This window comes from Vairimorpha ceranae, assembly GCF_000988165.1.
Source record: "Vairimorpha ceranae strain PA08 1199 chromosome Unknown NODE_59, whole genome shotgun sequence".
Lineage (NCBI taxonomy): Eukaryota > Fungi > Microsporidia > Nosematidae > Vairimorpha > Vairimorpha ceranae.
Genome location: NW_020169354.1, coordinates 1 through 25,538, shown reverse-complemented (window position 1 = coordinate 25,538; position 25,538 = coordinate 1). Strand labels below are relative to the sequence as shown.

Below are 25,538 nucleotides of genomic sequence, written 5' to 3'. Positions count from 1 at the left end.
GAGTGCATATCAAATCTAGATAAGTTTACTTTTATAACACTATAAGGAGTAGGAGCGTAAACATGCAAGAAAAAGAAAATTAATTTAAAAGAACATTTTTTTTACTAAAGTCATTAAAACAATTCTTTCAGCATTATTACTTTCAATTTTAATGCTATTAGTGCTAAAAATTTAATTTCTTTTTTAATCGTAGAATAAAATGAATCTATTTTTAACTTTTTTGTTTTACTCTTAGTGTTAAAATCTTTTTGATTAAAACACTATCATCTATATCTATGTCATTTATAGCATAATGCACGCATTTTTTGTCCATGCGAGCTAAATATTTTTAATTTAATGAAGTTAGACTTATATCTATTTTTTCTTCTACTATAAATTCTTTTTATATATCAACTAGCTTACGCTATCCCATTTAAAATGGGGACTTGACTACGATACATGCTTTCTTTGTTTAAATTATGTGTATATTTGTTTATGTATGTATGTATTGTTTAAAAATAACACATTGCATACTTTAAATTATAAAATGACAATAGTGCACATTTTACAACTTGAATAATTGAAAACAACTAAAGGAAAATTTATTTAAAAATTATAAGCTGCTATAATATAGTCAAACTATAAAAGATTGTTATTTATTTAAAAAAACGTTTTCCAAAATTAAAAGAAAAAGGATTAAAAAATAAATAAATGTTCGGATTCAAACTTTTTATATAGATAGAAGATGTATTGTAAAATTAAAAGAAATAAATTTATATAACAAATATTCAACTTTTTTTAAATTTGATTAGATGTACTTTTCTTTATATTTAACTATATTTTGTTTCTCTTAAAAATTATTTTCCAAGTTTTTTTTTTGTAAATCGAATTAAGAAAATATTTCTAAGCCTCCTTTTAATGGATGTTGATCATCAAAATATAATTTATGAATTACTTTCTACTGGATTTTACGAAAAGGAAAAAATAAAGAATCTACACGAAATAAAATCAATACTTCGTAAAATACATTTTGATGTTATAGAATGGTATGACAAGTCTTGTTATATATTGATTAATACTGGAAGTAGTAGAGAACTAATTCTTGGTTACAATGAAGAGGAAAACAAAGAAATTTTGGAAATATTTGAAAATTTATGCTTTGACCGGAGTGTACAAGGTAATATTCTTACATCTTTGATAGAAAATAATTGGATAGAATTAGATCGAAATGGTAAGCCAGTATTTTCTAAACGATCATTGGTTATTTTTAAAGATAAAATATTAAATACAAATGGTGTTTATAAATCATGCAGGATATGCTCTTTTTTGGTTTATAAAAAAGACATACATGATTATTGTAACGAAATATTAGCAGAAAAATCATTAATTTAAAAGTTTTTGATATATTTTGATTATTTTTAATCCTTGGCTTGAGATGTTGAAACTTCATTTTAATTTTACAGTTGATAAAGAAAATACAAGTACAGAAGTCAAAACATTTATAGAAAGAAAAGAGAATATTGTATCTTTCAGTTTAGAATACAAAATGAAGATTATTGTAGACAAAGGTAAATGTATTTCAGTACAGAAATGTGATAAAGGATACATTTATGTATTTGAATTTGGAAATATTAATGATGCTTTATTTTTTGAGGAAAACAAAGAATGTAAAGTTATTTCTTCCAGCTTTTTCTGTGATCCTAAAGATATCGAAAAGGATATTGTTAATTATGCAGAACATTATATTAACACAAAAGGAATAAAAAAGAAACAGCGGAAAAGACTTATAGAAGACGAAAATGGGTTTAAAAGATATATTTAATAAAGACATTTTTTTTTTGATTGTGTGTCGTTTCTATTACTAAAATTAATTTATAATGGTAAAATTATAATTATTAAATACTTTACTTTTTTGTATATAATAAATTATTTTAAACATTACAATTAATTAAGCATGAAAGAAAAGCTAATACACGTTAAGTTTATGTATATAACAATCGTAAAAGTCGAACAATTTTACTATTACGAAATTAAAAAATACATTAGAATAAAATAGATATTTTAATTATAACCCTCGATCAGATTGGATACTTTCAGCAGGTTTTTTCTCCTCAATATCAGAAACAGGAGTTTCCACTTTTTCTTCCTCAATTTTAATAAACGATTTTAAATCTACTTTAAATTCTCCATTTAAATTAATAAATTCGGCTAAAGTATTAAAAGTTCGTTCTTTTGCTTCAAACAAAATAATTTCCCCTGTTTTTCCTTTTATAAGATAAATCTTAGGTACAGATGAGATATCAAATCCATTAATGTCGTTAATCGTTATATCACATGCTCCAATGGCAAGTTTGTCATTGGCATTAGTTTTAATAACTGATCCTATTTCTTCTAAAATAGGTCTTAATTGATTGCAATACGAACATCCGGGTGAACTAAAAATAAGCAGCCTATCTCTAGTATTATCATTTTTAAAGTTTTCAAGATTATTTCTAGTGATAACTTTTACATTAAGTTCATTATTATTTTCTGGTTCGTCCTGTGAAGAATAAACTGGTTCTAACTTTTTATCTAAAACATCCTGAACAAATTTCACAATATCATTTTCTGTACACTTCTTCAAAGGATACTTCTCTCCATTATTGATAAACAATAACCCTGGCAAATCTTCTTCCGTCATTCCAAAAACTTTTAATTGTTCCCTATCACCTTTGTAAGGAATAATACAAAATTTTCCCAAATGCTTAACTTTCGTGGCTGTAGACTTAAAATTATAAAGAAATGATGGGATATCTTCTGGCTTGATAAACACATAGTAAGAATGCAATCCAGTAGCCCTGTAAGCTTCCAAATTCTCATATGAAAGAACACCAATAAGATCTAAACTAACAATTGAAGATATTGTTTTAACAGTTTCTTCATTAAGTTGAAATTGATAAGATACTTTATCTCTTGGATTAAATCCATAAACACCAGGAAATGGTGTATTCATTTCTTCAGCAAGTTTTTTGTCTGTAGAAATAAAAATCTTCATATCATTATTAACATGTTCAGCTGGTAGTAAAGCTGTTTTCTCATCTACAAAAAAAATTAAGAAAAATCTTTCTCCTTTCTTCATTTCAACTATTTCATCAGTCACAAAATTCTCAATAATCTTAGATACTTGTCCCATTCCTTCGGGCACATCAGGTATCATAGAAACTAGATGAAATTTCTTCATTTCTTCTTCATTGTTTAACTCAATGTTTAGATCATCAAGCTGGCCTCTTCCTTTGCCTTTCTCAATACTATCATCATGTTTAGTTTCCAAATTAACAAATTTAACATCATCTTCTCTGTTAACTAACAGTGTTCTGCTGAAGATTAATGATATTAAACAAATCAATTTCATGTTACTGGGGTAAAAAAATTATGCTTTTATATTTTTAAAAAAACAATTATTTTTTAGTTTGTTTGTAATTTACAAACAAAAAGACTAACATTTTATTTATTATAAAAAAATGATATTTAACTAATTTTGTACATATAATTTATTCAATTTTTAGTTAGAAGTAGTAACAGTTGTAAAAAAATAATTGGCTGTTTAATGTGCAATTATCAACATTTACTTTCCTCCAAAAAAGTAAATATTATAATTAAACTTTTTACAAAAAAATTATTAAATGGTTGATATTAGAAGATAAAATTTTATATTCTTTGTTACAAAAAAACATATTAAATTGTGTTATAATATAATTTATTTTAATGTTTTTTTAATAAGTAAACTTTTCGTAAGATAATTACAAAACTTGATGTATAAAATAAAATGTTATTTTAAACACTTTTATTTTTCATTTAATTAGTGGTAAAACTTTAATGTATAAACTTAAGTTATAATTTAAAATTTATTATTAAATATCTTTAAAAAATTTAATTACGCTCTATATTCAAAATATCTTCTATCTTCTTGCTTTAATTCTTATAAAATACAGTACTTGTTATTACATGTATTATATTATAAAACCACTTTAAAAGTTATAGTTTACTATTATCTATTCTCATTTTTGACTAAGTATTATTCGTTATTGCAAATATTGTTTAATAGACCCCTAAGAATCTTTTACATGAATTTTTTAAAAAACTTAAAAAAGCCATATAAAGTTTTAGCACCAATGGTCGGTAATTCAGAACTTGCATGGCGCATTCTTGCTAGACGCTACGGTGCAGACATCTGCTATACTGAAATGGTTAACTGTGATACTTTTATTAGGTCAAAAATAAATCCTTTGAGTAATAGATGGTACACTACAAATAAAATTGATAGACCTTTGATTATACAAATATGTGGTAATGATGTAAACAAAATGCTTAAAGTTTCACTTATCTTACAGGAATACTGTGATGCCATAGATATTAATTTGGGCTGCCCACAAGAGATCGCACGTAAGGGCAATTACGGATCATTTTTAATGGATGATTTGCTTAAAGTAAAAGAAATAGTTACAGTTCTATCAAACAACTTAAAAGTTCCTGTTACTTGTAAAATTAGAATATTTGAATCAATAGAAAAAAGTGTAGAATATGCTAAGATGATCGAACAGGCAGGTTGTAAAATGCTTACAGTTCACGGAAGAACAAGAGATCAACGAGGTTTAAATACGGGGCTTGCTTCTTGGGATCACATTAGAGCTATTAAGGCCTCACTTAATATTCCAGTAATATCTAACGGTAATATTATTAATAATTCTGATATAGATAATTGTGTAGAATACACTAAATGTGATGGTGTAATGGTTGCAGAGACGCATTTATACAATCCATTAATTTTTATTAAAAGACATAGTAAGACTAATATATCTATTTATAAAGAATATTTAAATATTTTTTTAGAAAACTACAATGAATACGACATACACACAATAAAATCACATACTTTTAAATTACTTAAAAAATTTTTGAAACAATATCCCGAATTTAGTGAACATATCAATTTATGTAAGAAACTTAAGGATTATATTAATTTATGTGATGTATTAGAAACATTTATAAAAGATAAAAATGTTGAATCAGTATACCTTGGGATGGATCCTTACATTAGAAAAATTTCATAAATCTTTTTTAAACCCCTTTGTACATGAAAATTACACTTGAAAATGAAATAAGGTTAAAAAATATGCTTAGACAAAAAGATAAAGAACAAGAATCTTTGATTCTTACAGAAGAAATAGAATCTAAAGAAAAAAAGATGCTTTCACATATTTCAAAAGATTACTTAAATATTATTGAAAGATGTAATGATTTAAAAAATGTAAAAAATAAAATACCTTTAATAATTGACACTAACGATGAGATAATATTGAAATACAGAGAAATATCTTTACAGATATTAGAAATTGAGAAAGAAATAAAAGACCATAAAAATCTTAATAGTCTAATCTGTAAATTATTAGATGAATTGTGTTTACTAAGATCATTTTATGAATTAATTTGTGAAAATTTAACAAATTTGGATAAATTGTATTTTTATAAATTAGCAAAAAATGCAAAACAAATAAAATTACTTCTAGAACATTTTAAAGATTACAGATCTTATGAAAATCTTAATGAGATTGCAACAAATTACTTAAAAAAAGTAGAATTAGAAACTTTTAAATTTATAACTGAATACAAAAATCAAGTAACACAAAATTTTAGTACGTTAGGAAAAAAAATTTGTGAAATTGTCAATAACATGTCAAAAGGAAAACATAGAATAATTTTTAATGACTTATTTGCACTACGAAATGCTTTTATTACACCAAAATTTTTAGATATTATTTACATAAGAAGACAATTAGATTCTATTGATGAGTTCATTGATACTTTTAATTTAGAAAGAAAATCTTTAATTTTAAGAATTAAAAAAGATGATCAATTTATGTACTGCATGATTTCAGAAATTGTAAATAGTTATTTTCTTGTTATTTTTAATAAAAACTTTTTTGATTATTACGATATTATACTAGAAAATATTAATGATTATTTTATGAATAATGTAAGAGATATATTTAAGTACAAAGATATATTAGTTTATATTAAAATGCTTATGGAAATTTTAAACATAGACAGTGAAAAATTTAATGAGACTATTGGAAGAATTGCTATAGAATATTTTAGTAAATCGAATTTAAATGATAATTTAAATAATAGATTGATGTTTAGAAAAGAAATTGAAAAATTTATTGACGAAAGTTGTACATTTATAGCCAAGTTTAATAATAATGAAGTGGATGAGATATTTATTAATAGATTAGATTTATACCTAAAAGACTACATTATGTCTTCTACTGCAGAAACTGTTTTAGAAGATGAAGTTATCTTAAAAAATGTACATGAAAAAATTAGCAAAAAATTCCCTGATATTAATTTAAGGTCGGAAAACATTATAAATGAAAAAATTGAAAGTCTAAAGTTTGAGATTGTAAAACAAAAAATGACTGAAATAGATTTGATTTTTAAAAATTCTAAAAATTTTAATATAGAATTACAAAATTATGTTACAAGTCATAAACAATTATTGAACGAATTATATGGAATAATAAAAATTAAGTTTATTGAACTTATTAATGATAATAAAGATGCACCTATTAATATTAAAAGAGAGTTGGCTGGTAAAACTACATGTTGGTATAAATATCTTTTATCAGTAAGTAAACATTTATCAGAAGATTTTAAAAATGTAAACGAAGAAGCTAACAAATTTTAAATTTATTTAATTTATAATATGTATAAAAAAATATTACTAAATTTCCAACCCGAAACAATATTTTTATTGGTTTCTAGTTCACCAATAATAAATTACTTTGCTTAAAATAATCTTTTTTACCCTTTTTTTATGAAAGCACCTGTTTTTCCTGTTTTTAGTCTCAAAACTTACTACAATTATGTGATAGCAGCTGGCGGCGGTGGAAGTAAAGATTTTGGTAAAAAAAATGGAATACTAATTCTTGACGAGACAACTTACAAAGACATAGCATTTTATGAAACTGAAGATATAATTGTTGGACTCAGTATATCTAGGGGAGAAATGTGCCTAGAAATAGATGATCTAAGAAGGGATGAAGAAGATAGTAGCATCAGTACCTCTACAAAAAGTTTAAGTGGCGTACTAAACGATTTTCCGCTATTTTTTGCAGGCAGGGGTACAAACTTTATTTATGTATGCAAATTTGATGGAACAAGTTTAACTCCAATCAACAAAATAGAGAAATCTGCCAATGTATTGTTATTTAAAAGACATCTTCTATTTATTTCAAATAAAAAACTTTTTGCAATTTATGATGCAATACACAAAATAAGAGAAGTTAAAAAGACAAAAAAGTACAACAAACAGAGTTCAACTAATACTTTAGTAGAAGACGAAATACAGGAAGAATATATTTATGCACTAAAAAAAGTAGGAAATAAAATATTGGTAGAAAGGGAAGAAGGAAAAACTGACATACCAAATACATGGGACGATTTTTTTATAGTAGGAAATCGCATACACAAGGTGGCCATTGAAAATCAAGAATATTCTTTTGTATTTAATGGCAAAAAATATTCTTATCAACAAGAAATTGGAGATATTGCTTGTTTAGGAGATGAAACCTTAGTATTTTATTTAAAGGGGGTTGATTCACAGTTAATATTTTTAGGGAAAACTCAAGCTTTTTTTAAAATACCGAAAATTACATGTATGACAATTGACAGTGACGAGTTTGTCTCTATAGGAACTGCAGACGGTAAGGGATATTTATTTAAAAATTTTAAGCTGTTTTGTGAAAAAAAGCTATGTGATTTATCGATAACTGGAATTTCATATGAAAAGGGATATTTTTACTACAGTTCATTTAATGGATTAGTGAATCGTAAAAAAGTTTTCAGTCTTTTGAAAATGTTATTGATAATATTCTTTATATTAATGATGTTTATAGCAATTGTAATTCAAATGTTTAGGAAAAAAAATGAATTGGTCGAAAATTAAATGAATAATCAAATTTATTTTATTTTAAATAATCATAAAAGTTGTGTAGTTATCTAAAAGACGTACACATCCTTATATCCAACTATCAAAAAATAGCCTCTTTTCTTTCACAATTTCAGAAAAATTTTCATTAAAAATGCTATAAATAGTTTTTTGCATATCAGGTCGGCCACAAACATAAACCAAACATCCGTCTTTAATGTATGTTTTTATTTTATTTAAATTTTGTAATAAATAATCAGTAACATAAATTTTATTACAAGATAAAATTTTAATAATTTCTGTGTTTTTATATTTTGCATCTTTAATAAGATCATCTTCTTGATTTCTAAATCCATATATTAGTTTGATATATTGATCGTCTTCTTTATTTTTCAAAAACGAAAAAAATGGAGCAATGCCAGTTCCAGTACAAATACCCAACACTTTTTTACAAAAATTTAATCTAAATAATTTACTCGGTCTGTGACAGATCTTTAAATTATTATAATTTTGCATATCTATGAAATTGGAAACATGTCCATATCTATCGCCTTTTTTAATAATTGCTACTAAAATTTCACATTTTTCATTTACGTGGTTAGTAAGTGAATAATATCTTGGCTTAATTGTTTGACAATTCATAATAAGATCCTCTAAACTTGGTTTACATTGAAATGTATATATAATGTCAAGCACATTATTCCAGTTCTTAATGATGCTTAAATAATCTTTTACTCCTTCTTTAGAACACAGATATTCAATATCATGCTTATTTTTAGAGGTTTTAGAAATATCCATAAGCCATGCTTTTTTAGGCAATGAAGTAAAATCAAAAATATACTTGAAAAAGTCACGCAAAGATCCTTCGAATTGAAACCCCGTTTTTCCAACTTGCTCAATATATAATAATGTATCACCGGACATTTCTAGTAAACTTAACATTTCATTAACAAGCAAATCATTATTTGAACAAAGTAGACCAATACTATCACCAGGAACAAAATCTAATGTATAATTAAGTTGAACCTTATATACCTTTTTCCATGTACAGAAAAGGTTTTCAATATTTAGTATATTTGTATCTATCAAATTTATATTCTCGTTTGTCTTTATTTTATAAGAACCTGTATAGTTGGTCTTTTTAATTATAAGCTTATTGAAATTTCTAATATTTAAAGGAACAAAATCTACATTTAGATTATATTCTAATTTATTGAATTTCATGGGATAGAGATTTTAAAGTAATTTTTTGGGCATAAAAATGTGTTCATATACAGAATTTTCTCATTATTTTAAATGTAAGAAAAAGATGAAGAAACAAGAATGTATTATTATATAGAAATCTTTTTGTACTATGTTTTTAAGAATGGTAAATGGTATAAAAGATAAAATCTTAAGATAAAATTATTACAAAAATGTAAACTGTAAGTCTCACTGAAAAAGAGAGATATCATTTTAGAATACTACTTTTTAGTGTAAAAGGACAAGATTTTTTTATAACTAATGGCATAAACGATCTTGTATACAACACATTTGAAGAGATTTTGTATGCAAGAAGATTATTTACTAATGATAATAAACAGGACAATGTTTAGATGAACAAATAAGACATAGAAGACCAGACAATTATTTGTTTTCATTTGTATCTCTAACAAGCTGCTCAATTTTTTTAAATGGTACAAAAGTTTGCTGATAATATAACAAAATATATTAAAAATGATTAAAGAAAAAAATAGTTTAAGACGTCTAACTTGTCTTTTACAGCATTTTTTTACCTGATTTCGACATTTACTTTCACGACGACGCCATAGACAAGAAATGCTTTTCTTAGCATTGTAAAGACAAGACATTAAATTTTGATGAATAAATAAATGCAACTAATTACAAACAATCTTTTATTAATTGAGATTATTAATCCCTTTATTTTTCTTTAAAAAAAATAATAAACAGCGAAAAAGTTTTTATTGAAAGTAAAACAATACTCGGCTTATGTCCAAAAAAATACTTTAACGCTATTTATTTTGTGTATTTAAATAAATTTTGCACTATAAATTGCAATGTTGCTGTTTTAAAATCAATAGAAAAAATATAAAGAAAATCTTATCAGATTGTTTTTTAACTTTGTTTGCTTTTTTTAAACAATTTAAGATTTATAAAAAATTCATTTTTGTTAAAACTTGCATATTATAAAGGCTTTTAAAAAAATGAACAAAATTTTAGAAATATTATTCTCATTTATTATACTTTTTAGAATTTAAGTTTTGATTTAAATTCACAGCAACAGAAAAAATTGGCTTTGTAGGATTTTATTTATGTAGCTAAATAAAATTTACTTCATTAACTTTTTATTGTACTATTTAAAAATTTTATAAACTTATACAATTTTATAAGGTTAATCTATAAAAATCATAACAAATATTTTATAAAAATTTTCTATTCATTATTTAAAATTGCAATAAATAATTTTTTTCTTATTCAAATACCTTGCAGGAGAAATAATCAGTCGTTGCTTAAAATATATTTATTGCTGCTATCTAACATTACAAATAAATATATTTTGTTAATTCTATAAAAATTATATCAGTTGAGCTTTTAAATATTCAACTTTCTTTCATATAAACTCAATTTTTTTAATTTTCTTATATCAATGCATGATTATAAAAAATAGTCAATTTAGCATTTTTTTAATCAATTTGTTTTTTAAGTTTTCTTCAAAAATATCATCTATATTTGGCCTCAAGTATTAACTTATATTTTGCATATATAAGCAATACGTTTTTTTATTCGCAATTTTATGCTATTTACTATTTTTAATTTGTATTAAAAACGAACTGGTTTGAAAAACATAATTGTCATGCAGATGCTTTATGAAATATATCTGACAAAACAAGCATAGTTATTTTAATTTTTAAAGCAATTACAAATAGCGACCTTTGTATATTAAATTAACATAAGCTTAACAAATAGCATTTGCACCCATAATAAACATTCCTTAGGATAAGTTTAATAACTGAAATGTTTTGAAACTTTATATAAACTAGCACAGTAGAATACAACCAAAGTACAAAAAATACAAAATGTTTACCTTAAAATACTAAATTATGATAATGAAATTAAACTTATTTATACTGTTTATTAAATTTTTGTTCGTTTTACCAATTTTAATTATCCCTTCTTTTAATATGCAAATAGAAATAAATAAGGCACAGGGAATAGCTATCATAGTAATACTTATCATTGTATTTATTCTTATCTACATATGGAAAAAATCTGCTCGTATAACAACAATACAAGATTTACCTAGAAGATGTAGTGGAATAAAATTGTCAGGTATAGTGACTTATATTTCTGATGGTGATGGGTTTCATTTTTTTCACACACCATTTTTCAGATCTGCACAGTACAAATCGTCAGATCCGAAATTAAAAATACGCCTTGGATGTATTGATGCCCCGGAAATACGATATTTTAATGTAGCTGCACAACCATTGTCTAAAGAAAGCAAAGACTATTTGTCTACTCTTATATTACACAAAAAAGTAAAACTGGAAATACTGGGTGTAGATAGATATGACAGAATTTTAGCTATTGTATATTTAAAGAGACTGTGTTTCAATACTAATGTTAATATTGAAATGTTAAAATCAGGACTGGCTTGTGTTTACAGCGGGAAAGATGAAATTTTTGGAAATTATAAAGACCTTTTTATTGAAGTAGAAAATACAGCCAAGAAGAATAAGAAAGGTATATGGGGATTAAATAATATGATTTTACCAATGGATTACAAGAAGATGAGAAGAAAAGAAACAGAAATATAACACATATCGTGTTTTTAGTAAATTAGTAAATAAAAATTACTAAATTGTTTTAATTTTAAAATATAATTTATTTTAAGTATAAGTTTTTTATTATTATTATGGTAAGGCTTTTGGAACAAGAAGTTTTATAATTAATAAATAGATACAAATGTCTGTAAAAAGTACAAAGACTAGAACAAGAAATAAATTAACATTTTATTCAAAAGATTTCTTATTAGGTCGTCTTAACACACACCCTTTAAGACTTTTTACATCATCAGGCATAGTCACAATAATATTATCATTTACACCAAATTCAAAATTATCTGCCACTACTAAATCACTGCATCTACTTAATTGGTAAGAATATACCTTTCCTTCTAAAACATCTTTAAGATTCCATTTTACTACGAATTTACCTGTACTGGTGATAATACTATCTTCGTGTTTATCTGTGCTAAATTTAGCAGGTGTAAAATTTATCTCTTCATTAATATAAGCCAGGTGTTCAGGTCTTAAGGTAAGTTTTTTTGGAACAGGCTTATCTTTACCGACTTGATTTTTATAATTACCATCAACTGAATACAAAAGCAAATAATTTTTACAAGTACATATAATATTCTCACCACTGCTAGTTACATCAACATATTTTACTTCATCACCAAACCCAGGTAAAAGAGATTTCGCTCTTTTATCAATTTTATCGTACAACCTTAAATCTCCATTTTTACTAGCTACTGCCACATGTCCATTAGAAGTTGACATGCCACACATAAATTCATTCTTAGTCTTATATTCCTTAGATTGTGTTACCTTTTCTTTTGTACGTGGATCTATTCGAAACACAGAATAATCGGATAACCCTATAAGTGTTTCACTGTCAACTAGCTTTGATCCATCAAAATAATCATTTATATTCCTGTTAACATTCCAGGATTCTACAACATCTGCCCTATCAAGATCTATTTTGTGCAATATTTTATTATCATTCTTGTCTAAATAAATAAGAGTCTTACAATTGTCATGTGAAATAATCTTTTTTGCAGGATTTTTCATAATACCTGATAAATTCTCTTTAAACTCTAAACCTTCATTAGTATTTTCAAAAACTCCAACGGATGATTCACGAGTTACAAATGCTCTTCCATTCCCAACAACTAAATGTTCATTTTTTCCAAGATGATCATTCTTATCTTCTAAATTATTAAGATCTACTACCTCGCCTTCCCCGTATTCGTCTCCTTCTTCTTCTAAGCTTTCAAAAATAACTTCATTTTCTTCATTGCTTCCATAATTACAATTGTCTTCCTCCATTTTTTTAAAATATTCTTCATTTTCTTCTGCTTTATAGGTGCTTGACACATACTTACTGATAAATTCAAGATATGTCAAATTGCTATCAAAACTTATACTAAAAGTATACCATGAACCTTCTTTTAATACTGACCAAACAAAAGTGTTATTCTTATTATCAATGTAATATTGTGTCTCGGTAGTAATTTCTTCAAAATGAATAATATCATCGTCGGTTTCTAGTTTTAAATAAAATAAGCCTCCATCTTTAATTATTTCTAACACAAGATCTTTATCTACCTGAACAAATGATGATGTTTTAGTATTATAAATTTTATAAATAAAATCTTTAGTAGTAAACAGTACTTCATTCTCCGTTGTTAAAGGATGCAACTTATTAAACAAATCTTTTAAATCTAATATACATGTAAATCTATATTTTGTTTGGTCATAAGTAAAATATAAAGACTTATCTTTATATTTCAAATTTTTTATATTTATCAGATCAAATTTATATTTTTGACTAAAAATCAAAATTGTATCATCTAGCTGTAAAATACAATTCTTTTCAATAATTTCTTTATTAGAGATTAAATCTCCCTGGTAATTTACATTTTTCTTTAACACGCTCTTAATAAGTTTAAATACCATTTCGGGGTGTTCAAATTATTTTTAAAAAACTATGATTTTTAGTAATGCTAAAAATATTTAAATAGTTTTTTTGCATAAATAATACAAACAAAGTCTTTTTTAAAATGCATGATAAATCTTAAAAACAAACAAATTTTTTAATTTTTTATGAAAATATAAATACAAAGCCAATTTGCATAGATACAAAACCAAATATAAAGTATATTTTCTTATTTCTATCACTTGTGAATTCATTAAGAAAGCTATTTTTTAGTGATCTACTCAGAAAAAAAAAGAAGCTAATGTATGAATATAAGGTTATTAGAAAACTAATAAATCTTATTCTAGGAATTAATTGTAGAATTAATATTGTAAAATATTTATATCCTGAATAACAAACCATATCAAGAACTTTAAGATTAATATTCATAAAATAAGCCAATCCTTTTACAACAGCAATAAATATCATTTCTAGAAATACAAGCCTAGAAAATATAAATCCGATTTTTTCGGGAGTAAAGCAATTCTGTATGCCGTAATACATTCCCTTAACAAGGATGTATGTAAAAAAACTCATTATCGGAATGTACAAGTCTGGCCTGTTTGTAGAGTCATCTTCCCAATTAAAAATATAAGGAAATATAATCATAAGACTTTTCTTGTAAACATAAGTATTGTCTATATTGAAGTATGATCTTAAAAAACTTAGATCTAATTTTCTTGATACATAAGAACTTCCATTTTTTAGAGCTTCTTTGCCAAACTCAATATCCATAGGGTAAAAAAAATAATTAATTGAATTGTAAAACAACACTTAAATATGTTCATTAACTAAAATTGCATGTAAATATTAAGTTATAATTTGTCTAATAAAGTATAGAAAAAACACACATAAGAAAAATCCGAAAACTTTTAATCAAAAAATATTCGTAAGATTATAAGACATAATAATGATGTTTAATATTTGTACATAGTTTAACATCCAAAAGAAATGAGCAAAACAGAAAGATTAATTTATAAACATATATGTGCTCTACCAATTTAGTAGATCGCAAATATAAATTTAAATTATTTAATATGTTCATTAATATAATCAATTAATTCATCAAAAAAGATTTTATGTATACTGTTGATATTATTATTTTCTAAATAATCATCAATACAAGATTTCAAATTATAGATACTTATTTCAGATTTATCAATTATTTCTATATTTGTATCAAAATCCATAAAAGGGTGATAAATAATTTTAAATTTACTAACAACGGTAAATTTGTATAACTAATGAATATCTATTACAAAGACTATATTTTGATACAAGCTTTTATTGTTCAAAAACAATAAAATTTAATAAATTAAATGCATACTAATCATTTTAAATTACTTACTTACAAAATTATAAAAATATTATCTGTAATTTAAAGACAAAACTCAATAATAATTAAGTAAATTTGTCCTTAAAAAAATATTTTAATTTTGCTTAAATAACTTTTATTATTATATGATGCAGTAAAAAAAGCTGTTTATAATTTTTTGCTTAATCTTATATAGTAATATTAAGTTCTTTTAAAGGAAACACAACAGAACATTTTAAATCTATTTTATAATTTTTTTATATTCATGTTAAAAATAAAGTTTATAAATACAATTTATAATTTTTTAATATTACATTTATAATAAATACTAACTTTTATATCGTTTAAATACATTTTTCACTTAATTTTTTTATCTTGAATGTCTAAAATAATGTTTTAAATAAAATTATTTTGCATCTTAAAATATAAACATGTTTATTTTATTGTTTGTTTGTCAAAAACCAGAAATTATACAATTTTTAAATAAATTTTTCAAAATTCTTAGCCCATAAAAATGCCATCTTTTGTCCCTGACCTCTCACCAAAAGACCTTGTCCAGTATTTTAGTGACATTGACATTGATTTAAGACAATCAGATATTTTAAAACCAACCAATAGTTTTATTTTGCGTCTCTATGAAAATCTTTTAATTTATTTTTGTAATGTTGAATTAGATTGTAATTTAGAGGAGTCATTGTATCAAATGATAATATATAAGCGTATATATTCATTTTTAACAAAAATTGGTATTTCTGATTTTAATATAAAAGATTTATCATGCGATTCTAGAAGACTTATTAGTATTCTTTCTTATGTTGTTAATTATTCAATGTATCGGGATACAAAAAAAGGTATTTTTAATAAAATTAAGAGCATAAATGACGAAAAGAATATTTTAAAAAAAGATATTGAAACAAAAATTAGAAGTAAAGAAAAAGAAATTAACCAATTAAAAGTAAATCTAAATACTCAAAGTAATAATAAAAATTTACTTGAAGCAGAAATACTTGATTTAGATAATGAACTTAAAGAGATTATTAAAGTACAAAGAGGACTTGTAACCGATACTGAAAGGTTAAAACAAGATCGTGATGAATTAAATGACAAACTAAGCTCGTATCAATTAATGATAATGAATCTTAGACAAGAAATTGAATGTTTAAAAACACAAGTAGTCAGTGATCCTGCTAAATTAGTTTCGCTATTAAAAGAAATGAAAGAGTTACTAAATAAAGAAGTGTTATCTCTTAATTCACTTAAAGTTGAGAAAGAAAATCTTAATAATCGAATTAATGAGCTATTAAAATCAAAAGAAGATTTAAAGTACCTTATTGAAAAAAGTATGACACTTAAGAATGTTTCTAATAAGCTAGAAGAAATTGAATCATTTATTTCTGCTACAGACATTTTGATACAAAATATTGAAAGTACAATTAATGCTAGTAAAATCAGACTTAATTATATTAATAGGCAGATTAGCCATATTGAGACAAAAATTTTTAATTTACAAGAAAATGATAAAAAATGTACAGAAGAAATATACAGTAAAATGGATAAGTTAAAAGGAGATTATAAGACCATCTCACAGAAAAGAAATACTACACAGGATCTTATTGATGCAAATATTAAAAATTGTAAGAATTTAGAATATGAAATAATTAAGGTTAAAAATGAACATGAATGTTATGTGAATGACATAATTAATTTGTTGAATAATATTAAAGATAATCAAGCATTATATTTTAACAATATTAAGCGAAATTTATAAAGATTAAAAATATTACATTGATGCTAATAAATATTCTTAATATGTTGATAAGATGAACATAGTTTATTGGATTTTACAATAAAAAGACAAAGATAGATACTATTTTTTTTTAATAAACTATTTTTGAATTGTAAGCCTGTCCCATTACTTTCAATTCATTTTTCTATATTTAAATTACTTCTTGTTAGTAAATTATATAAGAAAGATTAAATTATAAAAATCATTTTTTCAAACTTTTTGACTAAAGGTTCTCTTTTTCTATATCTAAATTATTTCATATAATTATATTATATTGTAAATATCCCCTATGAAGGCATTTAAAAAAGACAACAAAATAATTTTTAAAGACACCTTATCCAAGTGTATAAACAACCTTAACGAAATAGTTAGTAAGATAGAAGACAAAAACAATGATATTTTTCCTACTTCTGAAATATCAAATTTTATTAAGAATTGTAATCAGGCAATCAAAGAATCTGATAATATTCAAATCCCAGAAGACTTCTTAGAATTCGTAAAAAATAAAAAAGAAGTTTTACGTTACTTCACTAAAAAGGCAGAAGAAGAACAGGAAAAGAATCGTCTTATAAATCAACGTAAAATGATTATTAAAGATTTTAAAAATGACATTAGTAAGTTTTTATAACAACCCCTTATGCTTCCTTCTTCAGCCAAAGAATTATGTAAAAACTTGTTAGACACTATCAGTCAATTTAAATCACCAGCGTATAAATCTTTTTTTGAACGTAAAGTAAATGAAGATTATAAAGAGTTACAAAAGGTTTCTAATGATGGTAAAAAATCCTGCGTAGTTAAAGATTATATTAAAAGGCAAAAAGATCTACTTGATGTAATGAAGAGGCAGATTGTTATTTTTAATATGTTTTATGACAAAAAAAATAATATATAAAATTAATAAAACTTATAGTGATATTTAATTTAGTACAAGTATTTTATAACATCTTTTAAATTATTAATCGTATTATTTTCGATAACACATGTGCTATTAATTATGTCCTCTAAAGTATTTTTACCTGGAACATAAAATGTATTATCAGTGGATATAAAAATTTCATCGTTAACTAAAAAGATCTTATAAATGCCAATCTGTCCAATATCGGCTTTAGTAGGAGACAAAATTATTTTTTTTTTTAGACCAAAAATCCTACTTTGTACTTCATCAGCACATCTTTCCTCTTGCAAATTATATCCCTTTTCTAACTCAACAATTTTATTTTCTAAACACTTAACTTTTTTCGCCTCATTTAATATCACTTGTCTGAAAATATTTGTTGCCATGTAACAATTAATAAAAAATTCTACTAATGAAATCCTTAAGCTAATTGTATCCTCAGAGTCAAAAGGGCTTTTCTTATTTAAAGCGTTGTAAAAACTTAGGATATATTGATTTTTAGTAAATTTGTATATTTCTAGAAGAAATGTTCTAGATTTAAGTTTCCAGTTTTTCATACCCACTTCATTACCAGTAATTATTTCTTTACTGTTGTGTTCATCAATTAATGAATTTGTCACAGACTTAATATTTTTAAGAAAATTTTCAAGTCCAATAGACTGCTTTTCCTCTAATAAATTTTCTATAAGGAATCCATGAATTCCACCGATAATATCAGACACATAAGCATATTCTTTAAAAGATTTAACTAACTTATTTATCGTTGTATTGGGTGGCAGTTTGTTAGAACAGAAATTAAATATAAATGAATAAATCCTAATTAACTTTTTAAGATAAATAAAATCAAAATCAGGGATTGTAAATACTTCTGAACTAGGAATATTCAAATTAACATCACAATCTAATACATCTTGTTCAGTATTATTTATAGTTAACTGTTTTTCACTTTGTAAATCATTTGTAGCATTTAACAAACTATAACTATCCAATTCTTCATTACAATCATTTTCTTCTTTCTTTAAATTATGCATAGAAATATTTACATTATTTTTGTTGTATTTTAAATAATCTACATAATCTTTTATGCTGGATCTGTCAGACACGTACTTATAAATATTTTTTTTTAAAAGTCTGATGCCTAAAGGTGTGTCATAAGTTAAAAAATGCAAAGTTTCAAAAATATCCTCCTTGTTGAGTTTGTTCTTTCTTGTAACTTCTTGTAGTTGACAATTTATTTTCTTAAAAGGATTTTTTAGTAGTATGTCACACTTATCATCAAATCTACTTAGTAATATTCCTTCACTATTTTTATAAAAAACTTCTTCTTTTATTAAAAACTTTTCATTTAAAATCGCAAAGATACTTGCACTTTGTTCATTAAGATCTTTTCTTACATTTTTAATAAATTGTTTAAAAATAAAATATTTTACAGCATAATCTTTAATCATTTAAGGGTAACTATAAATTTATTAATTATTACAAATAAAATTGTAAGAAAAATCATAGAAACTTGTAAATATTTTAACTGTACTATCTAGAGTTGATAATTAAAAGAGGTATTACTTATCAAATAATAAGGAAATATACATAAAATTAAAATTTATTCAATTTGTAAATTTCTCGAATTTTTGATTATATCAAAGAGCCTCTTTTTCAGTAGAATATTTTTTATTAATGTCATTTTAAAAAACATACACTTTATAAATTACCTTTCCTGCTTTTTACAAATTTCAAAATATAATAAAATTGCATAAAATATTTCTTTAAAATAATGATTCTTCATAATAAAATTGCATAAAATATTTCTTTAAAATATAATGATTCTTCATAATAGAAGCATAAAAATTATTTAATATTTAAGGACAATAAGATACCGTATCCTCTTCAATTTTGCAAAATCCTTTTTTTTCTAAAATATCCAGCCTCTCAAAAATTCTATTTTGCTCCGCAAGAGAATTTAATTGACTAATTTTTAGGGTCTTGTTCTTCTTTAGTTGTAACATAATTTTACTGTCTAGAACTTCTGATGTACAATCTCTCGTTAATTCAGTAGAGAATTCAGATTTATTTTTAACAATTGAATGTTTATTAATGTTAAGACAACATCCCTCACAATCCTCATTTAAATAAAAATTGTCATCCTTTAAAACAACCAACTTGTATTCCAATAATATATTTAACTCTTTCTTATGTAAATAATCTAAATTTCTAATATATTCTTTATTATTTAAATTTAGTAATATTTTGTATTGTAAAAGACTTAAGGTAAAATTCTTATTAAATATTTCTACATCTACAGAACTTAATAAATCCATCCAAATTATTTTTTTGCGTTCAAATTTCGCAATTTCATCTTCATATTTCTTTTTTAAATTATCTAGAGATTTTAAAAAAACATTTGTATTTTCAAACTCTGCCCACTGAAATTTTCTTATCATCATAATTTCTGAATTATTAAAAATTATTCTTTTTTTAAAATCTTCTAAAATATTCAACATTTTGTAAGAATAAACATCACCTGCATTTACTTTGTACAAATTAATAAATTTTTCTTCCTCTTCAACAGTTGTAATATTATTAATTAATCTAAAACATAAAGTTTTTCGTAATTGTTGTTCATACATCTCTTTTTCAGAAATAAAATTGTAAATAATACCAGAAAATTCATATAAATCAGTTGATCTACTAGTAACACAATCTAAAGAATTTACAAAATATTCATAATTGATATCTAAACCTTTAAAAACACTAACAAATACAGTTTTAATAAATTGATCTACTTCTTTATATTCTTTATACATTGCTAAAATAATATTTACATACAAATTTTCATCGGTAATTTTAACCAGTGAATTATAACTGTACTTTTCTTGTAAAAAAGTAAGAATAATTTCTTTATACTTTATTTTATTATCTGTAAAAAGCTTATTTAAAAATTCTATATTTTCTTTTTCTTGTAAACAACTAAAAATATTAAATTCATCTACTAAATTAGACAAAGAAAACAATACCTTATCTTGTATTTGTAAAAAATCATCATTAAAATATTCAAAAGATTTTTCTAAATCTGCTATACTGTAATCTTTATAATAAATAACAAGCCTTTGTACCGTTTCAACCTCAAGTAACTCTTTAAAGCCCAATCCGAAATAATTATTAATATGTAAAAATTTATCAAAATTATTAAATTTCTTGTTTACATAATTAGAAGACATTAAGTTAATTAATAAAGTCTTTAAGCTTAACACTCTGTGTTTAAACAAAGATAGTATTTCTTTTTCTATCTTATATATGTTTTTAATTTCCCTAAATATTTTTTTAAATAGTTGTATCATATTAATTATCCATTCATATTCTTTAAAAACATTTTCTTCGTTAATGCTGTTTATGCGATAATTTATTAATTTTTTTATTTTATTTCTTAAAAATTTATAGAATGCTTTTGAATGTGAAAGATTTTTTGACATCTGGTGAATTGTTAATAGTACAGTGTTATTTTCTGAATTAAAATAATTTTGTAAAAAAGTATCGATGTTTTTATAATCATTTAACATATAAAGGGTTTAAAATTAAATTATTTTAAATTAGCTTTCTAATCAATTTGTTTGTACGAATTCACAAATGTAAATTTTTAAAAAGTTTGTTAACAAAAATGTAAATTTTAAATAAATTTGTTATATCTTTAAAATAGCATAAATAATAAAATTTAAATGTTAATATACATCACAGAAAATTCTTTACTGCATATACATAAAAAATACTTTCGCTTAAATGTATACAGAATTAACCAGTCGTCAAATTATTATGAGAAACATTATTTTTATCTAATTGTACTTTAAATTAAGGTTACACTTGTAAATCTTAGACTTTTAGAAATTTGACAGTAGAATATTTAAAGCTTAAATTCTTGTAACTTTCAGAGAAGAATATTTGAAAGTAAAAAAATCATAATTAATATTGAACATTACATCCATGATCTTAAAGTACAATTAATTGCTTAAAAAGAAACAAAATTTGTACTGTATTATAGTTGTCTTATCAAAAATAAAATAAGGCCTGTAGGCTTTCAATTATTCTTTTACGTGACGAAACGCTTTCATCAATTTCAACAATTGCAACAAGTTTTTATCACAAATATTTATTTAAGACTTTTTATTTACAATGGTTGTGTAAAGTATTCAAGAATAATATTGACAGTTAAAATTATTTTTGTTTATCTTATAAATTTTAATTTTAACTAATAGTAATACACTAGAGAACAGGAATAATTTATGCAATTTTTTAGATTATGAAATATTGTCGTTAACGAATTGATGTAACCTATAAGTACTTAACATAATTGGGTCTAATAGAATAGACACAAATTTTTTAACATAAATTATACAGGTACTAATTTTAAAAAAAAAATATCGCTTGGTTGTTTAACCTCACAAATTTATATACTTTTTATTGATTTCAAAAAAGGTAGACAAATTTGCAAAAAAGTTTATTTGTTTAAATTTTTAATGATTTTTTCAGTAGAATATTTTTAAATAAACATAAGATTTTTTTACATTTTAAGACCCATGAAAGAAAAGCTTGTTCTTTACATTTATAATCTAAATTATAAAGTAAAAGTTAAATGGATAAAATATGAGTTAAATAAAATACTATCACAATATTCCAAGTCTTATGTTATTAGAATAAATAATAAAATGCCTGGACAGGCTTTTATAGAATTTAAAAATAAAACTCATCTGACATTGTGTCATAAAAAAATAAATGGAATGTTTTTACATGATAGAGAGCTTTATACAAATATAATATAATTTATAATGCAAATGATATAAATTATAATGCAAATGATATAAATTATAATGCAAATGATATAAATTTTAATGTAAATGATATAATTTAAAATGTAAGTAATATTATTTAAAATGTAAGTAATATAATTTATAATGCAAATAATATAATTTAACATGTAAATAATTTATTACAATTGTAATTGATTCCTCACAGATCTATTATTGTAATAATCATCTAAATCACTGTCATTAAGATATCCTATGTCTCTCAATTTTTGTATCACAGGAAATAAGCTTTCTAGATTAAAAGGAGGGTCACAATACAAAACTGTAATTAATCTTGTAAATGCTAAAGATTCTTTTCTGTCTTTCGCAGCAAAGCGCATTAAAAATGTTAAATCAAAATTAAATCCATGCACTGTAAAATATCTATACAAGTCTAATGCAACAAATCTCATATTATTCTGAAGTAACCACAGTAATTCTTTCTCTAGAAATTCACCATGTTCTTTATTTATTTTATTTAGATTTATAAAAATATATTTTATATTATTAAATGAAGCCAGGGTTCTTTTTACTCCTTCACTATTAATTGATTCGTATGTTTTAAAATTATCTTGTTTAAAATTCTTTCTTATATATTCAATAATTTCATCTTTGTATTCGTAGTTAAGTTTATTAACTTTAAGAAAGTTTTCCGCTACATCGTAAATATTATCTTTTTTATTGAAAGAAAGCGTAAAATATTTACCTTCTAATTCAACATTAAAACTGTAATCGTAAGATTCTCCTTGTTCACCTATTTGTACCCAAGAATCGTCTAACCATTGATATACAATATTATCAATAATCTTATATTTCTGTCCATCAGATGTAAATTCTTTTATTCCTCCTCTTTGTTCTTTAATTTTATTAAATTTTTCTTTTATGTCTTCATCACTTTTTTTATCCTGAAAGACATAAAGTGTACCATCCGATCCACAAACATAAAGAATATTTTCATGTAAAAATGCCTTCCAACAAGATGTACATGGCACTGATATTTCATCAATAATATGTAAATTATTGTTTAGTATGTAAATTTTACCATTTTCGCCACAACACAATAAATTCTCGCCATATAAAATCACACAATACATAAAATCTTTAAATGAGTTATGACTTAATAAATCTCCCGCTAGACTAGTTTTTAAAAGTGTTCCTTCATTATCTACAGAATAGATAAAGTTATTTCTTACACACACAGATCTTATACAAAAATTGTGAAGTGTCATTGTCATTTCCAAATAATTATTTTTATAAATTCTTAATACCTTGTCAGCACATCCTGTAACAAACCTGTTATCATCAATAAAACTAACACACCATACAGTACCTGGATGATCAATGCTAGAAAGAATGATCTTTTTATTTATATCCCACATCTTTAAACTGTGATCCCATGATCCAGATAGTAAAATATTATTTCTTATTTTTAGACAGCATACATTTCCAGTATGTCCATATAAAACTGACTTTTCTGAAGTTTTGATATCAAAAATATTTATTGCTCCACTTTGGCATCCAACATAAATAAGATTTTTATCAAATACCACAGAATTTACATTTCCAGAGTCTGGGTTTAATTTTTTTATAAGCGTATTATTTTTATCATAAATAAATATCAATTCTTCTCTTCCTACAGTTATAATATATTTATCTGTTACTATTACATCTTTTAAATCTTTTGTGCTACAATTTATCATGTTTTGTATTTCTAACATATTAAAAATTAAGGGTCAAGATTTTAAACTTTTACCTATAAAAATATAACTGTACAAAAATTAATTATAGTGTTAAAATTTCATTAACTATTTATCTATCATTAAATAATTTTTATAATTTTTATCTATTGTTCATACCTATCTTTAATTATTTATCTATTTTCAAATACTTTAATAATATTTATTAATTTTTGTGTTTTAGAGACATCAATTTACTATTTAAAATAAATCAATCTTTCTTCCCTTATGAGTGACACTAAACATTTCTTAAATATCTCTGCATGTATAAATTGTGGTAAGTTAAATAACAATTTACAATCAAATTATGAATGCAAATACTGCCATAAAAAATTAGACAAGTATTTTGAGGTTAACGACACACTTCTACTAATCGATCTATTTCTAATAAAAAAAGAAGTATTAAGACATATTATGTTTAATAAAAAGCCATCACTAGTAAGATGTATAGCTTATGGTGTTTTACTCTTAATAAGTAAAATATTCCTGCATGAATTTTATAACTCCTTCGATTTGCTGAAATGTTTTGTCTCTGAAGTTCTACAATTTATGCTGTATTTTTATATTTTAAAAATATATTTGCATTTAAAATGGAAAGATTTTTTAAAAGTTCTCTTTTTAAGCTACTACTGGATATTTAACTTTATACTGAAAATTTGGAACTATAAAGGAATTGAATATGAACTGGTAGTGGAATTTATAGTCTTGCATATTAATACTACTGGTCTAAGCTGTCTTTGTGATAATACGGTAGAGGATATTTTTATGATATGCTTTGTATCAAGAATTGTGTCTAAAGGATTAATTAGAGGATTAATTAATTTGTGAAAATTAAAATATTTAATAATTTTTAATTAAAATATAAAAAATAAAATAAAAAGCAAAAATTTTATTAATTTTACTCCTCAAACGCACTGGCCTATATTAATTTAAAAACACGTCCTATTTATGTATTTGATCGTAATACAACAAATACTTTTTTTATTATTTGAGTATAAAAGTATTTAATCAAGAAAGTGAATTTAGTGAAACAACACAACTTTGATTGCTACTATAAAAAAAAAAATAAAATAAAAAGTTAATTGTTATAAAAAATTAAAATAAAATAAAAAGTTTATTGTTAAAAAATAAAAAACAGATACAGAAGAAAAACCACCAGGCCACCAAAAACTCCACTGTAAAACCAAAACATCAATATTGCGCTTACACGCCAGCATACCTTTACGGCCTTGCTTATAGGAGAAAAGAGCGTTCCCTTAGGATACAGAA

General features: G+C 23.6%; 19 protein-coding genes across 19 annotated transcripts; 11 read left to right on the top strand and 8 right to left on the bottom strand.

Annotated features, from left to right (window-relative positions):
- Positions 1-897: 897 nt before the first annotated feature.
- Positions 898-1,371, top strand: AAJ76_5900024641 (nucleolar protein; the record flags this gene model as incomplete). The annotated part of the gene is made up of 1 exon (XM_024476042.1): positions 898-1,371. One exon carries the CDS (start codon positions 898-900, stop codon positions 1,369-1,371), a length of 474 nt encoding a protein of 157 aa, XP_024330321.1.
- A 43-nt stretch (positions 1,372-1,414) lies between these two features.
- AAJ76_5900024124 (hypothetical protein) lies at positions 1,415-1,801 on the top strand (the record flags this gene model as incomplete). Its single annotated transcript, XM_024476041.1, has 1 exon — positions 1,415-1,801. One exon carries the CDS (start codon positions 1,415-1,417, stop codon positions 1,799-1,801), a length of 387 nt encoding a protein of 128 aa, XP_024330320.1.
- Positions 1,802-2,044: 243 nt separating this feature from the next.
- On the bottom strand, positions 2,045-3,370 carry AAJ76_5900022169 (protein disulfide isomerase; the record flags this gene model as incomplete). Its single annotated transcript, XM_024476040.1, has 1 exon — positions 2,045-3,370. One exon carries the CDS (start codon positions 3,368-3,370, stop codon positions 2,045-2,047), a length of 1,326 nt encoding a protein of 441 aa, XP_024330319.1.
- A 712-nt stretch (positions 3,371-4,082) lies between these two features.
- Positions 4,083-5,069, top strand: AAJ76_5900021456 (trna-dihydrouridine synthase; the record flags this gene model as incomplete). Its single annotated transcript, XM_024476039.1, has 1 exon — positions 4,083-5,069. One exon carries the CDS (start codon positions 4,083-4,085, stop codon positions 5,067-5,069), a length of 987 nt encoding a protein of 328 aa, XP_024330318.1.
- Positions 5,070-5,092: 23 nt separating this feature from the next.
- Positions 5,093-6,703, top strand: AAJ76_5900020446 (hypothetical protein; the record flags this gene model as incomplete). Its single annotated transcript, XM_024476038.1, has 1 exon — positions 5,093-6,703. One exon carries the CDS (start codon positions 5,093-5,095, stop codon positions 6,701-6,703), a length of 1,611 nt encoding a protein of 536 aa, XP_024330317.1.
- Positions 6,704-6,832: 129 nt separating this feature from the next.
- On the top strand, positions 6,833-7,963 carry AAJ76_5900018706 (hypothetical protein; the record flags this gene model as incomplete). Its single annotated transcript, XM_024476037.1, has 1 exon — positions 6,833-7,963. The coding sequence occupies one exon, from the start codon at positions 6,833-6,835 to the stop codon at positions 7,961-7,963; it is 1,131 nt and encodes a 376-aa protein (XP_024330316.1).
- A 72-nt stretch (positions 7,964-8,035) lies between these two features.
- On the bottom strand, positions 8,036-9,169 carry AAJ76_5900016370 (sulfite reductase subunit alpha; the record flags this gene model as incomplete). The annotated part of the gene is made up of 1 exon (XM_024476036.1): positions 8,036-9,169. The coding sequence occupies one exon, from the start codon at positions 9,167-9,169 to the stop codon at positions 8,036-8,038; it is 1,134 nt and encodes a 377-aa protein (XP_024330315.1).
- Positions 9,170-11,127: 1,958 nt separating this feature from the next.
- AAJ76_5900014411 (nuclease domain containing protein) lies at positions 11,128-11,763 on the top strand (the record flags this gene model as incomplete). Its single annotated transcript, XM_024476035.1, has 1 exon — positions 11,128-11,763. One exon carries the CDS (start codon positions 11,128-11,130, stop codon positions 11,761-11,763), a length of 636 nt encoding a protein of 211 aa, XP_024330314.1.
- A 195-nt stretch (positions 11,764-11,958) lies between these two features.
- AAJ76_5900011853 (vacuolar import and degradation protein) lies at positions 11,959-13,686 on the bottom strand (the record flags this gene model as incomplete). Its single annotated transcript, XM_024476033.1, has 1 exon — positions 11,959-13,686. One exon carries the CDS (start codon positions 13,684-13,686, stop codon positions 11,959-11,961), a length of 1,728 nt encoding a protein of 575 aa, XP_024330313.1.
- A 145-nt stretch (positions 13,687-13,831) lies between these two features.
- On the bottom strand, positions 13,832-14,440 carry AAJ76_5900011099 (protein transport protein yif1; the record flags this gene model as incomplete). The annotated part of the gene is made up of 1 exon (XM_024476032.1): positions 13,832-14,440. The coding sequence occupies one exon, from the start codon at positions 14,438-14,440 to the stop codon at positions 13,832-13,834; it is 609 nt and encodes a 202-aa protein (XP_024330312.1).
- A 293-nt stretch (positions 14,441-14,733) lies between these two features.
- AAJ76_5900010644 (hypothetical protein) lies at positions 14,734-14,895 on the bottom strand (the record flags this gene model as incomplete). The annotated part of the gene is made up of 1 exon (XM_024476031.1): positions 14,734-14,895. One exon carries the CDS (start codon positions 14,893-14,895, stop codon positions 14,734-14,736), a length of 162 nt encoding a protein of 53 aa, XP_024330311.1.
- Positions 14,896-15,534: 639 nt separating this feature from the next.
- On the top strand, positions 15,535-16,788 carry AAJ76_5900010004 (kinetochore nuf2-like protein; the record flags this gene model as incomplete). The annotated part of the gene is made up of 1 exon (XM_024476029.1): positions 15,535-16,788. The coding sequence occupies one exon, from the start codon at positions 15,535-15,537 to the stop codon at positions 16,786-16,788; it is 1,254 nt and encodes a 417-aa protein (XP_024330310.1).
- Positions 16,789-17,095: 307 nt separating this feature from the next.
- AAJ76_590008443 (hypothetical protein) lies at positions 17,096-17,434 on the top strand (the record flags this gene model as incomplete). The annotated part of the gene is made up of 1 exon (XM_024476047.1): positions 17,096-17,434. One exon carries the CDS (start codon positions 17,096-17,098, stop codon positions 17,432-17,434), a length of 339 nt encoding a protein of 112 aa, XP_024330309.1.
- Positions 17,435-17,443: 9 nt separating this feature from the next.
- Positions 17,444-17,698, top strand: AAJ76_590008095 (hypothetical protein; the record flags this gene model as incomplete). Its single annotated transcript, XM_024476046.1, has 1 exon — positions 17,444-17,698. The coding sequence occupies one exon, from the start codon at positions 17,444-17,446 to the stop codon at positions 17,696-17,698; it is 255 nt and encodes an 84-aa protein (XP_024330308.1).
- Positions 17,699-17,727: 29 nt separating this feature from the next.
- Positions 17,728-19,149, bottom strand: AAJ76_590006390 (hypothetical protein; the record flags this gene model as incomplete). The annotated part of the gene is made up of 1 exon (XM_024476045.1): positions 17,728-19,149. One exon carries the CDS (start codon positions 19,147-19,149, stop codon positions 17,728-17,730), a length of 1,422 nt encoding a protein of 473 aa, XP_024330307.1.
- Positions 19,150-19,557: 408 nt separating this feature from the next.
- On the bottom strand, positions 19,558-21,255 carry AAJ76_590004284 (hypothetical protein; the record flags this gene model as incomplete). Its single annotated transcript, XM_024476044.1, has 1 exon — positions 19,558-21,255. The coding sequence occupies one exon, from the start codon at positions 21,253-21,255 to the stop codon at positions 19,558-19,560; it is 1,698 nt and encodes a 565-aa protein (XP_024330306.1).
- A 1,011-nt stretch (positions 21,256-22,266) lies between these two features.
- AAJ76_590003272 (hypothetical protein) lies at positions 22,267-22,509 on the top strand (the record flags this gene model as incomplete). The annotated part of the gene is made up of 1 exon (XM_024476043.1): positions 22,267-22,509. One exon carries the CDS (start codon positions 22,267-22,269, stop codon positions 22,507-22,509), a length of 243 nt encoding a protein of 80 aa, XP_024330305.1.
- Positions 22,510-22,676: 167 nt separating this feature from the next.
- On the bottom strand, positions 22,677-24,251 carry AAJ76_590001288 (phospholipase activating protein; the record flags this gene model as incomplete). The annotated part of the gene is made up of 1 exon (XM_024476034.1): positions 22,677-24,251. One exon carries the CDS (start codon positions 24,249-24,251, stop codon positions 22,677-22,679), a length of 1,575 nt encoding a protein of 524 aa, XP_024330304.1.
- Positions 24,252-24,497: 246 nt separating this feature from the next.
- AAJ76_590001041 (membrane protein) lies at positions 24,498-25,097 on the top strand (the record flags this gene model as incomplete). The annotated part of the gene is made up of 1 exon (XM_024476030.1): positions 24,498-25,097. One exon carries the CDS (start codon positions 24,498-24,500, stop codon positions 25,095-25,097), a length of 600 nt encoding a protein of 199 aa, XP_024330303.1.
- Between the last annotated feature and the right edge of the window lie 441 nt (positions 25,098-25,538).